Here is a 14,530-nt window from a genome sequence, read left to right as displayed (position 1 = left end):
ATTTACCCTTGTGCACAAATCCAAGGAGTAGGTGTTGCTGGAACCAGCATCCAAACAATGACTGTTCATGGAATTCTAGACTATCTAGAGTTTTGACCACTCAGGCATGTTCTAGTCTTTCCTTCCAGTTTCTCATAAAGAATAAGCTCTCATTGTCTCCATTGTTAACTGGCTTTAGAAGAGACACTTACTGCCTTGTCAATACCATGTTCATATTTTCCAATCTGTGTTTTCTGGAGAACATAACGAGTCACAAAATGAAAGCTGACATTTCTAGCAGAGTGTGAAAGTGTATATATTAAAAAGTGTATATACTATTACTGAGTTCTCATGAGTTGTGTTACTCTATAATTACTTTTGTTCATCTTTTTAAATTTTTTTAGATTTTATTTTATGTGTATGAGTGTCCTGCCTCCAAATATTTATCTGTATGATGGGTATGCCTAGTACCCACAGAGGTCAGAAGGGGGTGTTAGAGCCTCTGTAACTGGAGTTTCAGATGGTTGTGAACCACTGTGTCGATGCTGGGAATCTAATCTGGGTCATCTACAAGAGCAGGAAGTATTCTTAACTGAGCCATCTTGTCTGCAAATAGCCCTCTTTTAATTTTTAAAATTATTTCTTTTAATTTTTGAGGTTATAATTATATCATTTCCATCCCTCCTTCCCTCCCCACAATACTCCATAACCCACTCCTTGATCTTTTTCAAATTTATAATCTCTTTTTCCATTAGTAATTGTTACATACTTATATGTATGTATGTATGATCTTTTAAAGTCAGCAAAATGAATCTTGCTTAGCCTGTCTTCAGATGTGTTTAGAAATTTTCTTCTCCAGTAAGTATGAAAGGAACTGTAAACATTTAGTAGTGTCTGAAGAGTGGTATTCATTGAGATTATTGTACTTAGAAGATTATTCAGCAGACAAGTCACTTTGAGAATATATTCAAGAAAAATTAGATTTCTGTATCCTGTAGGGTAACTGTGGCTGATAATGCTATGTTGTACATTTCAAAAACAGAGAATATTTTGAATGCTCACACAATAAGTAAGTCATAAATGTTTAAAGTAATAGATAGACCAGTTATCGTAATTTGATCAGGGCACAATTAATAAGTGTATCCAAACATGACATTTTCTCCCCAAAATGTATGAAATAATGGTGCATGCAAGAAAAAATTAAGCATTGAAATTATCATAGAATAGAATCAAAAAGACCTTCAGTCTGGTTTTGCTTTGCTTTGTCTTGTTTCCCATGTTTGCCACATAGTGTGGTCACAGATATGGTCATAAGACAAGGGCCTGCGTTGTACTTATTCTTTATTCCCAGAGCCTAGTATGGCATCCTGTATATAGTAGTCCCTCTGTTTCCATTTGTTGCATGAATGAAGTGTCGTGAATTCACTTGTGATTTTGAATGAGTTGTTTACCCTCCCTGGTCCTAAGCAAATGCTACTTCTGAGTTCTTAGCAAATTTGAACATTTTAAGATGTGAAAGGGGCTCTAGTACCTTGAACCCGAGGCAAAACCTGTACCCCCCACCACCACCCATTGCTGCTGCAATTGCAGGCCAGCAGGGAAGACCTCTGTGGGAAGGCCTCCCCACCAACACCCCTCATTGGAACCTGCAATCTATAAGATCCACTCCCTCTCCAAAACCCACCCATCCCCCTATGACCTCAGCAGCTCCCTGAGACATGAAATTTGCCAGCTCTGATTATACCAAGAACTTTGATTGGAGCAAGAGTGCCAAGTGGTCCAACAGTGGCCTCCTGAGACACAGACACAGCCAGTACATGTTGGACCAAGAGCAGCTCCCTCAGACACACACATCCTACATCAATTGGAGGAAGATTAGGATAGACACCAGTGCAAAACTACATACAACATCATAGAGCGATATGGTACCACTAGAACCTAGCAGTTCTACAACAGCAAGACCTGAATACCCAACATGGAAGCAGAAGAAAATGACCTTAAAATAACTGTATGAAGATGATAGAGGCCTTTAAAGAGGTAATGAAAAATTCCCTTAAAGAAATTAAGGAAAAGACAAAAATTGGAAGAAATCAATAAATCCTTTAATGAAAGCCAAGTAAACCAAGAAAAAACAATCACACAGGTGAAGGAAACAGTTCAAGAGCTGAAAACTGTAATAGAAGCAAATGAAGACACAAACTGAGGGAAAATCAGTTCCCTGTAATGGAACTGTAAATGGAAAATCTGAGTAAATGAACAGGAAGTACAGATGCAAGCACAACCAACAGAATACAAAAGATGGAAGAGAGGCTATCTGGAGTGAAGGATACATAGAGGAAATAGATTCACCAGTCAAAGTAAACACTAAAGCCAAAAAAAAAAAAAAAGTCATAACACTGAATGTCCAAGAAATCTGGAACATCATGAAAAGGCCAAACCTAAGAATAATGGGGATAGAAGAAGGAGAAGAATACCAGATATAAGTCAGAGAAAATGTATTTATCAAAATCATAGAAGAAAACTTTCCCAACCTAAAGAAGGAAATAAAGATACAAGAAGCTTACAGAACACCAAATGGACTAGATCCTCTCCACAAAAAGACCCATCATCACATAAAAATCAAAACACTAAACATACAGAATAAGAATATTAAGAGCTGCAAAGGAAAAATACTTATAAAAGCAGACCCATCAGAATAAGACCCAACTTCTCAATTGAGAATCTGAAAGCCAGAAAGACCTGGACAGACATTTTAAAAACACTAAGAGACCATAGATGTCAGCCCAGACTACTATACCCAACAAAACTTTCAATCACCATAGACAGAGTACACAAGATATTCCAAGACAAAACCAGATTTACACAATACCTAACCACAAATCTGGCCCTACAGAAAGTACTAGAAGAAAAATTCCAACCTAAGGAAGTTAGATGCACCCACAAAGACACAAGCAATAGGTAATTTCACAGCAGCAAATTCCAAAGAAGAGAAATACACACACACTACCACCAAAAGAAAAAAAAAAAAAAAAAAAAACCAGGATTTAACATTGAACGTGATAGAAGAGAAAGTAGAAAGTAGCCTTGAACACACTGGCACAGGAGACCACTTCCTAAATATGACACCTGTAGCATAGACACTGACAGCAACAATTAATAAATGGGACATCCTGAAATTGAGAACTTTTTGTAAGGCAAAGGACATGGTTTAAAAAAAAAAAAAAAAAAAAGCAAAACAACAGCCTACAGAATGGGGAAAATTTTCACCAACCCCACATCTGACAGAGGGCTGATCTCCAAAATATGTAAAGAACTCAAGAAATTAGAGATCAAAATACCAGACAATCCAATTTTAAAAAGTGGACTACAATGTTAAACAGAGAATTCTCAACAGAAGAATCTCAAATGGCTGAAAGACATTTAAGGAATTGCTCAACATCCTTAGTCAACAGAAAAATGCAAATCAAAACTACTCTGAGATACCATCTTACACCTGTCAGAATGGCTAAGATAAAAAACACTGATGATAGCTTATGTTGGAGAAGATGTGCAGCAAAGGGAACATTCCTCCACTTTTGGAGGAATGCAAACTTGTACTGCTACGTTGGAAATCGGTATGATGACTTCTCAAAAAATTGTGAATCAATCTATCTTAAGACCCTATGATCCACTCTTGGGTATATAAGGGATGCTCAATCATACCACAAGGATGCTTCCTCATCTATGTTCATAGCAGCCTTATTTGTAATACCTAGAAACTGGAAACAACCTATATGCCCCACTACTGTAGAATGGATAAATAAAATGTGATACATGTACATAATGGAGTACTACTCAGCTGTAAAAAAAAAAAAATGATATCATGCAATTTGCAGGCATGTGGATACAAATAGAAAATATCATTCTGAGTGAGGTAACCCAGACTCAGAAGGATGAACATGGTATGTATTTACTGATAAGTGGATACTAAATGTAAAGCAAAGGATAACCAGACTACAAACCACAGCTCCAGCGAAGCTAGCTAACATGGAGAACTCTAAGAGGCATGCATGAATCACCATGGGAAGGGGAAATAGATGAGATCTCCTATGTAAACTGGGGATGAGTGGAAGCAATAGAGTGTAGGGGATGGGGGATGAGAACATAAGGGAATGGGATTGTTGAGCTGGAACAGGGACAGAATGGGAGAGCAATGAGATATCTTGATAGAGGAATACATCATGGGGATAGTGAGAAACCTGGTGCTAGGGAAGTTCCTAGGAATTCACAAAGATGACCCCAGCTCAGACTACTAGCAATAGTGGAGAGGGTTCCTGAGATGGCCTACCCCAGTAATTGGATTTGTGAATACCCTAATTGTCAACCTAGAGCCTTCATCCAGTAACTGATGTAAGCAAATGTTTAGATCCACAGCCAAGCACCTGGCAGAGCCCCTGGAGTCCAGTCGAAGAGAATGAAGAGTTATTCTATGAGCATCATGATCATGATGGGGAATCTACAGATACAGATAAAAATGGAATGAAGCTAGTGGAACCTCATGAACTTCAGACCAATAGCTGTGGAGCCTTCGTGGGACTGGACTAGAACCTCTGTGCAAGTGAGACAGTTGTGTCTGTTTAAAAAGCTCCTGGCAGTGGGATCAGGGTCTATCCCTGGTGCATGAACTGGCTTTTTGGAGCCTATTACCTTTGGTAGGACACCTTGCACAGCCTTGATGCAGCCAGGAGGGGCTTGGACTTGCCTCAACAGAATGTACCAGGCTCTGCTAACTCCCCATGGGAGGCCTTACCTTTTTTGAGGGTGGGTTGGGGGAGTTTTGGGGGGTGCAGGAGGAGGGATGAGAGGGGGATCTGTGGTTGGTATGTAAAGTGAAGAAAAAAATTTCTTAATAAAAAACAAAAAGATCTGAAAGGGTACTGATACATCATAGTCTGAAGAGAAAAAGAATTCAGCTAGCTGTACTAGAATAAGGAGAAGCAAGCCTTCAAAAAGCTGCATTAGCCTAAGGCTAGGATTTCTAGGATAACAAAGATACTCACTTTCATTGTACTTGGTAAGGAATAGACACTAACAGAAGTTACAGAAGTGGAAGAATGAAAAGACAAATCAGAGAGAACCCAGTGGGGCAGGCAATGTGACCACATAGGACTTTAGGCTGATTTCCCAAAAGTAACCCAGAGGAATTTCAGCCAACAATGTATGAAGCTTGAGAAAATCAAGAAGAAGGTGAAATATTAGTAAAAGCATCTGAAGAAACAACTAGTCCTCTAACATGTATTTCTTGAGGCTACTGGGATTGAAAGAAGTTAAATCTACATTAGATTTGGCATTCCCACGTCTGTCAGACTCCTCAACCACACTGGAGCTCCTACCCATGAACTAAGCCAAAGAAACCCTGCAAAGGTGCATTCACCAAAAGGCTTATGGAGTAAAGGGTTTAGATCAGTGTAGTATGGAATCAAGGACCACCTACACAGTGGGATACTACCATCCCCATCTTTTCACCTCACATTCAGATTTCTTTATCAAGGTAGCTCATTTTTCTTTCCAAATATTAAATACAAAGGAAAAAGAATGTCTCACGAAGCAGTTGTTTTTAGGGATCATTGACAGAGAATCATTCTTCAGAAGAGAAATAAAGGAAACTGGAATATTGTTTACTTCTTTGTAAACACAGATGGAGGAAGGCAAAGGCAAAGCACAGGGAGAGTATTTCACCTGGTAAACAAGGTTGTTAGACGTCACTATGCCATTCTTCATGTTTACCTCACAGTCAATAAAAACCAAGAAATCAGAAAATTCTCCATGGAACAGTGTATCTTTTGGAAGCCAGTGAGTTGAATGAGTTTTATAAGCTCATATGAAAATCTGAGATGGAAAAAGGTCACAAGAGGTAGAAGTAGAATGTAGACCTTCTGTGGAGATTTTGTAGCATGAGGATGTACCTACCTTCAGAAGCTGTGCTTCCTAGTTAATAGTAAATATACCTATTTATCATGGTTGAGTGAGTTAGTTAGACTTCCCTAGGTAATAAAAGTAATGTATTTAATTCATTAGTTCAATATTTACAGTCTTCATCTTAAAGTTGTCTTTTCTGAATTTGAGAGCACCTTCCCCATCATGCAGTTTTATAAATTTGGCCTATGCTTACCAAGCTTATTTGAGGAACATCAACAACAGTAGTGAAAACCTTGCCAGAAGTTATCTTAAGATTTGAACTCTTGTGTTCTTTTGCATAAATCTTGAAGAGAAGCTTGGATTAAAACAACATTTCAGGATATTTGAGAAAATAAATCACCTGAAATAGAGGAGCAAGGGGGCTTGTGCCACTTGTGTGGGATGAAGCACTTTAGGGGTACAGTTATTGGATTTTCCTATATAGTTGTGCTCTTCCAAAGACAACAATACTGGTGCCCGAGAGCTTTAGAGGGTAGAATATGACTCCATAGTTGCTAGCCACAAGGATTATACAGGACAAGGTCAGCAGTCGGGCTGGGGATCCCCCACTTCTCAGATGTGGAGGGAAAAAGAAGTCTTCAGCAAGTGCTTTCTCCAGTGCAGACATTTATAAACGCCAGCTTTTCACCTCTAATGGCTTTGTCAGTGAAAACCCCTAAGCGTATTTTTTAAGTAATGGTGTGGTGGGTCATGGGAGCAACACTGATTAGCTATGTCAAAGAGCTGGTAAAGAACAAAACCAGTAGCATCTGGACTTTCTTATTTTTAACTATTTATTGCTTCTCATTTATTTATTATTGCTCATTTGTATGTGCATATGTGTGGGTGCATGGATGTCATCATATGGAAATTATCCAATGAGCTGTCTTGCTGGATCCAACCTGGAACTTTCTGATTCGATGGCTACTGCTTTTGTTTTCCCCTTGAAACATAGTTTAAGGAAAGAAAAAATAAGAAGTAGAAAGGAGGAAAACACAGCAGATGAAATAAAATAATGGAGGAAAAGTTATTTTGATCTTTTCTTGAGAAAGGTGAAATGAGGTAGCATCAAGAAGCTCAAAGAGGGAACGGGACTATCATTCAGTCCTTGCTGCCAGCAGGTCCAAGTGGAAACCTCAGAGGAAAGGTGTGTGTAGTTGGTACTGATAGAAAGGCTACATGAACTAGCAGCTGGTCCCCACAGGTCAGTGTGGAAAGTCAAGATGTTTCCCTGAATTCTCAAGAGATAGGCAAACTGAGACTCAACAACTGTCAAAAGGGCTGTTCTCCTGAAACCACCTTTCCATGACAATGCCCTTCTCCTTCATCCACAGTCACATAAAAGATGGCAGAAAGATTTGCTTGAGGATTTGACACACTAGGACCTTCAATAATCAATGCTAATTTATTTGCCTTCTTTTCCCAAGGGCCTCTGATTAAGAAAGGTATGACGTTCTAGTTATTAATACATCCTGCATCTTATTGACAGATAGAGCCATATAACAGGTTTGGATTGCTTAGATTTTAACAGTGGTTATCAACCTGTGGGTTGTGAACCCCTTTCACAGGGGTTGCCTAAGACCATGGGAAAACACAGGTAATTACTTTACAATTCATAAAAGTAGCAAAATTACAATTATGAAGTACCAATGAAAATAATTATATGGTTGGTGTCACCACACTATAAGGTCATAGCATTAGGAAGGTTGAGAACCACTGGCCTTAGAAGCTAGAAAGTTTTTATTTTTCATTGGTTTCTTCCCCTCTTTTCTTTGATCTTAACCTTTACAGTAGCTCAAAATGAAAAATAATTTTTATCTTTTTATCATTTTTATCACTTTTATCATTCAATTCCTCTTTGATAGAAAAAGAGAAGGAGCTAGGGTATATAGGCCAGGTGTGCTTCCTGTCTTTCTTGAGGAACAGTTTATAATTAAAGCTGGGTCTTTTATTCTTGTATCATTTCTTCATCACAACATTCAGCCAACGCATTTTATTAAGTTTGAGTATATGTCATTTCCTTTTGTTGTTGTTGTTGTTTTGTTTTGTTTTTGTTTTGTTTTTATTTTTGAAGCTGAGGATTGAACCCAGAGCCTTGCGCTTGCTAGACAAGCACTCTACCACTGAGCTAAATTCCCATCCTGAGCTTCTGACCATAGACATTGCATCCAAAGGCTACAAGTTCATTTAGCCTTTGGAAGTCAATTTTATATAAGCTTTGGGGGTCAATGTCCCCTTGAAAAACTAGTGAGATTCATGATACTCCTTAATCATCCAAGTACCCAAAACTTAACCATACACAGTAGTTTATCTGCTATTCAGCATATTCAGGGACATAGTACCAGTGTCCCCACACTCAACAGAACTCCTCATGCACACTCTATGGCACAATGGACCTCTATGATCAAGTTAGTTATTGTTGTTGGTATTTAAGAATGAAATATCATTTCTGCAAACAAACCAATTGTAGCATAGAACCCTTATATCTCTGAAATCAGACACAAATTGCTATTCTGAGCTCTGTGAAGCTCCTTCCTTTCCTGGATGGACTTTGGGCCCTCAGTATTTCCTGGTTTTCTGGATTGGTTGTGAGACCTCCTTTAAGACTTCCATTTCTAGAAATTCACTATGTGCCTCCAGGCCAGTTTCTCACCCATTTCTAAAATGTGGCCTCTTCCTCAGACTGCCAGACTCCCTCTTCTTCACCTCCATATTCTTATTGCTTAGTCTAGGGACAGAACATGGTTGCTATCACTAACATAGCAACTTTGGGCTATTTCTTTAAATCCTAATAGCTGATTTTTTCCCTTTGGATAATTCAAAGACTAATAATAACACCACATAAGTTTTTCTGGTTTTTAATCATATACAATAAGCTAGATACATTCATTCTATATATAATTCTCCTTGTTGCCCTGCCCTGTCCCTGCTATCTTTTTTTGCAAGATTTACAAAATTTTGAAAGGGTATTCACTTTCATTTTTATACACATATAAATTTTTATATTTTTTAAATTTCTGGCTGCGTGGCAAGACAGTTTCTATAACTACAAATGGTAAAAAGAATCCTGGATGAGACACAACTCTGTCCACCTCTTGGTGTCTCAGACTCAGAAGGAGGTTTTTCAGAGATAATGGAGGCCAAACTGGGACAAAGAGCTCAGAATACCTTTCAGCTGGGCAGGGTGGCGACACTGAAAGGAACATTTTCTACCGAAGGTGGTGCCCTCTGGGCAGGAGAAGGAGGCAGCATAGACGTGATGGTGATCTGGGACACCGCAGTCCACTGGCTCACATGCCACCTGCTTGTTCCATTTGCCCTCTGTACATGTCACTGTGATGCTTGGTCCCACCTGAGGAGCAGAGAAAGATCCAATGACAGACATCAGGCAGGTCTTTATCTATGAGGACATGCACTTCTCTAGAAGAGACAAGTCAGAGTCATGTCTAGGAATGAGGAAACCTATTCTCAGTGTTTAACTTGAACTTATTTTTAATAACTCAACAATTGTGTGGATTAAATATTTTAATCCTCATTTAATGCTGAAGAAATTGAAGCTTAGAAACATTGTATGAGCAGCCCTGGGTTACCCACTAAGATAAAAGCTAATTGTGACTTGAACCCAAATAATGTGCTCAGAACTGCAATATGTAATGTCTTCAATAGGTCGTTATATCATTTTTATGGGAATCTTGTGATTCAGAGACCTCACAGGGTGTGATTTCTTTTACAAAAGAGATTCTAACTCAGGTTTAATAGAAACACACCAGAGGTTGACCTTGATATCTTTTCTTAAATGGATTTATTTAAAGACAGCTCAAATGCTAAGTTAGGGAGTGCCTTTGGGTGTAGGAGCCCTGATGTCTCTCGATGGGAAAGTTCTCTCATTTTCTTGAACTCTCCCACTGGTAAAATGAATGGGTTGAACCTAGGGATTGCACTCTATCCTGTTCTCTATTCCGAGATTTAGTGGCTCCAGTGAAAAAGATTTTGAGTAATGAAGAAAAAAAGTACACTGAAGAACAAATGTAGGAACACTGAAAGGTCTGGCTGATTTACACTGAAGATGATAGGGCCATGTAGGTGGAAGGGTGAGGCTGTGCTATGGAGCCAAGAGAAGGCCTGTCATTGGCAGCCCAGAGTCTTCCATTCAAGGAGGAAGCAGCCAAACCCCCAGGGGTTGAGAGTGCCAAATGTTGATTTGGGATTTTTAAAAGCAAAGGACATTTTCCTCTCTTAAGTATACATCAAAGGGAACAGAGGTCTCTCACTGCCAAGGCAGCCTAATTGTTTCCATAGGAGTTCAGACCTGCCATGTCTCACAGGGAAGTAGGTGTGTAAGACAAGCCAGCCCAGAAGCTCTCCACAAACAGGCATTCCCAGCAATAAAGAATGTGTCCCTGTGTGCTAGCAGAATGAGGATACAGTCTCCTGGTGGGGCTGTGGAAAAGCTGCATCTAGACATTCTGCGATCCTCAAAGTTTGGGGCTGCCAACTTGTCCCACTCTCTCCTGTTGGACCTGAGATTCCCAAAGCAACATCAGGCTAAAGCAACGTTTACCATGACATTTATCTCTACTCAATACCAATAACCTCATTCAGGATATAGCCCAATCTCTGAGGGCTCCGTTGCTAACACCCATGTGTCTGTCTGATGTCTGTGTTACATTCCATGCCACACCCATGTGGGCAGCCAAATGAGGCCTTTATTTATCAGGATTTAATCACATCATGCCCTTCTACAGCTTCTTGCTGCCATAACAACTCCAAACTTCCCAACTAAACTGGCAGGACCTGGCATCTATGGACTCAATTTGACCCTCTAGCCTCATGACTTGAGTGATTTTTAGAAACATTAGTGTCTAGATGTGGCACACTTACTGTACTAACAGACTTCCACATATATCCCCCCCTGCCAGTACAAGAGCATACTTTTCCTATTTGTTTCCTGCAGACACACTTCTGTCCATCAAACCATTTCTCAGTTCCCATATCACTTTTTCTGAGGCACTTTCCTTAAGGTCCCTGCACATTTCTGCAAAACCCTCTCTGTCTCCATGCCCTTTGCTAGTCACTAAGAAACAGTTCAGTGTTAAGGACTTTTTTCTACACAATCTAGCAGAGTTTCTGATGCATTCATGCTTCACAATGAATGAATGAATGAATGAGTTAGTGAATGAATGAAGAGACATGCAGATAGTACCCATCTACCTAAAATGTCTCATTCCATTATGTAAAATTTGGAGGATCAGCATCTCATTCCAATATGTTCTTCGTAGATCCTAGATCTTTAACCTATGTTATATGAAATATGCTACCTACAATACTCCTTGGACAGAAACCCTCTTCTTATAGAGTCCCAGTTGATTTTTTATTGGCTGTGTCATTGATTCATTAATTAAGGTATATCTACATATATGAATGTGCATATATGTATACTTATATACATGCATATATGTATGTATACACACACATATATACCTATATATGAGAAAGAGCTGGAAAGAGGAGAAGAGAGAGGGAGAGAGAGACTGTTTTTATTCATTTGTCTTCTGTAGCATCAGTATTTTCAGTGCTGAGAATTCTGTAGAGAACCCATTCCACACCCACCAGTTTTCCCTGACTGGAGAAGGGTTCCCTGTCTGCATCTACGAACCTGGCTCTTGATCAGCTCATCATCCCGCTGTATCTGCAGCACATAACCTGTCCGGCAGCTCACAGTGCACTGGGCACCATGGTAGCGGTGGCTGCTGGAACAGTTGAGAGAAGCATTCTCCACAGCCAGTTCTGGACAGTCTGTGGCTTCACAGGCGAAATGCACACAGCTGGGGAGGAAGAAATCAGAAGGTGAAGAAAGGTTTCTTCACAAGACAATTTTACCCCAGCTAGAAAGCCAAGACTAGGCTTCTCCCTAAAGTTTCAGGAGGCAAACATTGAGGAGAGGGAAGAGCACCAAGTCAGGCAAAGAAGATTCTGCAGGCTACTTACAGATTATTAAGAATACAAGAGGGTTGGGGATTTAGCTCAGTGATAGAGCACTTGCCTAGCAAGCGCAAGGCCCTGGGTTCGATCCTCAGCTCAAAAAAAAAAACAAAAAACAAAACAAAAACAAAAACAAACAAACAAACAAAAAACCATAATACAAGAAATGGGGGCTGACAATCCTGGACACCAATCCTGTCACTTGAACACTTCTGTGAATACCGACTTCCAAAGCCACGGGGAAGATTAGATGAGTTGACTCATAATATGCAAGTAGCCAAATTCCCAACACATTCTAAGCCTCAACAATCAGCAGTTAATGTTAGAAAGACACCCAATTGCATGCTAATCTTTAAAGACACAAGCAGAAGTGACACAAAGCCTGCGTTTAGATGGCCTTTCCCATTGAGCTATAGGTACACACATCATCAGGACTAGTAGTAATTAATCACTGAGCGCATATCTAAGTGAGCTCACTTCATTGTCACAATAACCCTATGAGCCAAGTGTCACTCAGTTGGAAATTGAAGCCTGACAAGAAAAAGTTACCTGTTTAAATTCCCACCCCTATGTGAGACCCAAAGATTTTCATGGCTAACTTTACCCTATGGGTCTGGACTGGAACATGGTTATAGGTGGAGACAAGGCCTGTTTCATCCTGACATTATGAATAAAAATGGCTTGCACCCAGATGTCAACTAAATAGAGAGAAATAACTGGCAATAGCACGTTTCAATGGCTTGTAAAATTTTTGTAGTAGTTGAAATATGTTTTTGGCAGCAAAACCCACTGGGCAAATGCTTTTTCTATCTAAGTCTACCCTAGCCTTGGCTATAGGGTTCCCAATTGGCTAGGTTTGCATCCAGAACCCCACATTTTTTGCCTTTCCTGTTTTTCATTTTTGTTTTGCAGCCAGGGTGGGGGTCAAGACAGGGTCTCCCTGTGTAGCTCTGGCTGTCCTGGAGCTTACTATGTACACAAGACTGGCCTCAAACTTGCAGAGATCCACCTCCTGCTGGTTCCCACGTGCTGGGATTAAAGGCCCATGCCACTATGCCTAGCATTTGTTTTCCTGTTTTTATACAAGAAAAATGAAAATGTTTGAGCTGAAGCAGCTTCAGAAGAAAGATCCAAACCGTCATGGTTCCAGCTTTGAAATTCTCATCAGTATTTTGCTTTTAAGCAGGGAGTAGAAGATCTATATACTCATCCTCTCAACTACTCAAATTGTACAATGAGTAATAAGGAGATTTTGAGGATGTAACTTTTAAAAGGTTGCAACCCACAGGTTGAGAACTACTGTTCTAGAACTTCTCAGAACGTTCAATTTTCTGATGTACTTTGAAGATGTCCAGAATGGCCAAAAGGGGAGAGATCATTTTCCAAATGCTAATATCCTTTTTATTATGGGGCAGTTCTTAGGATCAGTGTCTTTTTAGCGTGCACTGTGGACGTAAAGCATCCTTCTCTTCTTAGCACATCTGAGTGCATCTGGTTTGTAGACTTGCCAATAAGAAGGAAAGTAAGGGGGAAATGAGGTCTGAGATGGCAGGCATTAGCCACTGAATTTCACTGTAACACCTTCTCAGCAACTACAAGAGTGGCTCCCTGAGGTAAAAATATTGTTCCCATTTGGGAATAAGCACTTTAGACTGGACATAATTCCAATGGACATCAGTTCCTATGCTCCCTAACTAAGCCCTTGCTCCTCCCAGTGCTATCCCACTGTCTAGAAAAGGTTATATGCACACACTGTCCAAGAATGATATCTGAACCTCCCACAAATCCCCCTTCCCCATACAACTGTCATTCATTTCTAAAATACAAAACCAAGGAAAACAAAAGGCTCTGATCTAAAGTGGGGGTGGAGTGGGGGTAGGGGTGTTAGCATTCAGACCTGCCTTGGGGACCTGGCCAATAATCAGGCAATACCTAGGCCCACCCAGGATCCTGGCAATATCATCGTATATAGCCTGTTTGCGTAGCACAGCATGTGTGAAATCTCCTCATAAAAGGTGGGGCCCCACCTGCCTTCTCTCTCTTTGCCTTCTCTCTCTTTTCTTCTTCCTTCCTCAGCCCCCACCTGCTCTCAACCTCTCTCTCTCTCACTGTCGCTCTTTCTCTTTCCCACGAGGCTGCTTTGCACCCCTTTACCTCTCCCCTCTCCCTTCCCCCTTCACCACTAATAAAACTCTCCAAATGAGTGCTGTCCTGTCCACATGGAGCATGTCTTTCTGACTTACTGATATAGTTCCACATGGCCCTGAATCTGAGCTTCAAACATTATGTGTGGATTTTTGTATAATACTTCATGGGATATTCCACACTTGGAGTCCTGGAACTATAGACTCCAGGAGCATCTGTCTCCAGTCTGGATCCTCCTCTTCCCAACTGTTAAGAGTTCCCCCCGGCCACATGAAGAACTTGGGTCTAGCAAAGAGTCTTCTAGAAAGTAGGTGTCAGCATTACCTCTACAGAAGTGCAAGAATGTAGAAAGGAGAAGTGTTTGAGGAAGAGGAAGGGAAGAAGAAAATAAGAGATGGGAAGAAGGTAAGAGGGAGGGGCAGGAAGGAGAGAGGAAGGGGAAAATGCATTTAACTTAATCATTTTAAATACATAGCCTACTGAAATT

The 14,530-nt window shown here is 40.2% G+C and overlaps 1 protein-coding gene across 1 annotated transcript in view; it reads right to left on the bottom strand.

Moving 5' to 3' along the window:
- Nucleotides 1–14,530, bottom strand: part of Pappa (pappalysin 1) — a 239,598-nt gene that overhangs the window by 44,406 nt on the left and 180,662 nt on the right. Inside the window, exons 14-15 of the mRNA XM_036177331.1 lie at nt 11,573–11,741; nt 9,085–9,268 (exon numbers count right to left, since the gene is read on the bottom strand). Coding sequence (XP_036033224.1) covers nt 9,085–9,268; nt 11,573–11,741 — 353 coding nt within the window. The remainder of the gene's footprint in view (nt 1–9,084; nt 9,269–11,572; nt 11,742–14,530) is intronic.

This window comes from Onychomys torridus, chromosome 2 (assembly GCF_903995425.1).
Source record: "Onychomys torridus chromosome 2, mOncTor1.1, whole genome shotgun sequence".
Taxonomy (NCBI): Eukaryota; Metazoa; Chordata; class Mammalia; order Rodentia; family Cricetidae; genus Onychomys; species Onychomys torridus.
The sequence above is the reverse complement of the archived record's forward strand: the minus strand, read 5'-3'. Positions and strand labels throughout refer to the sequence as shown.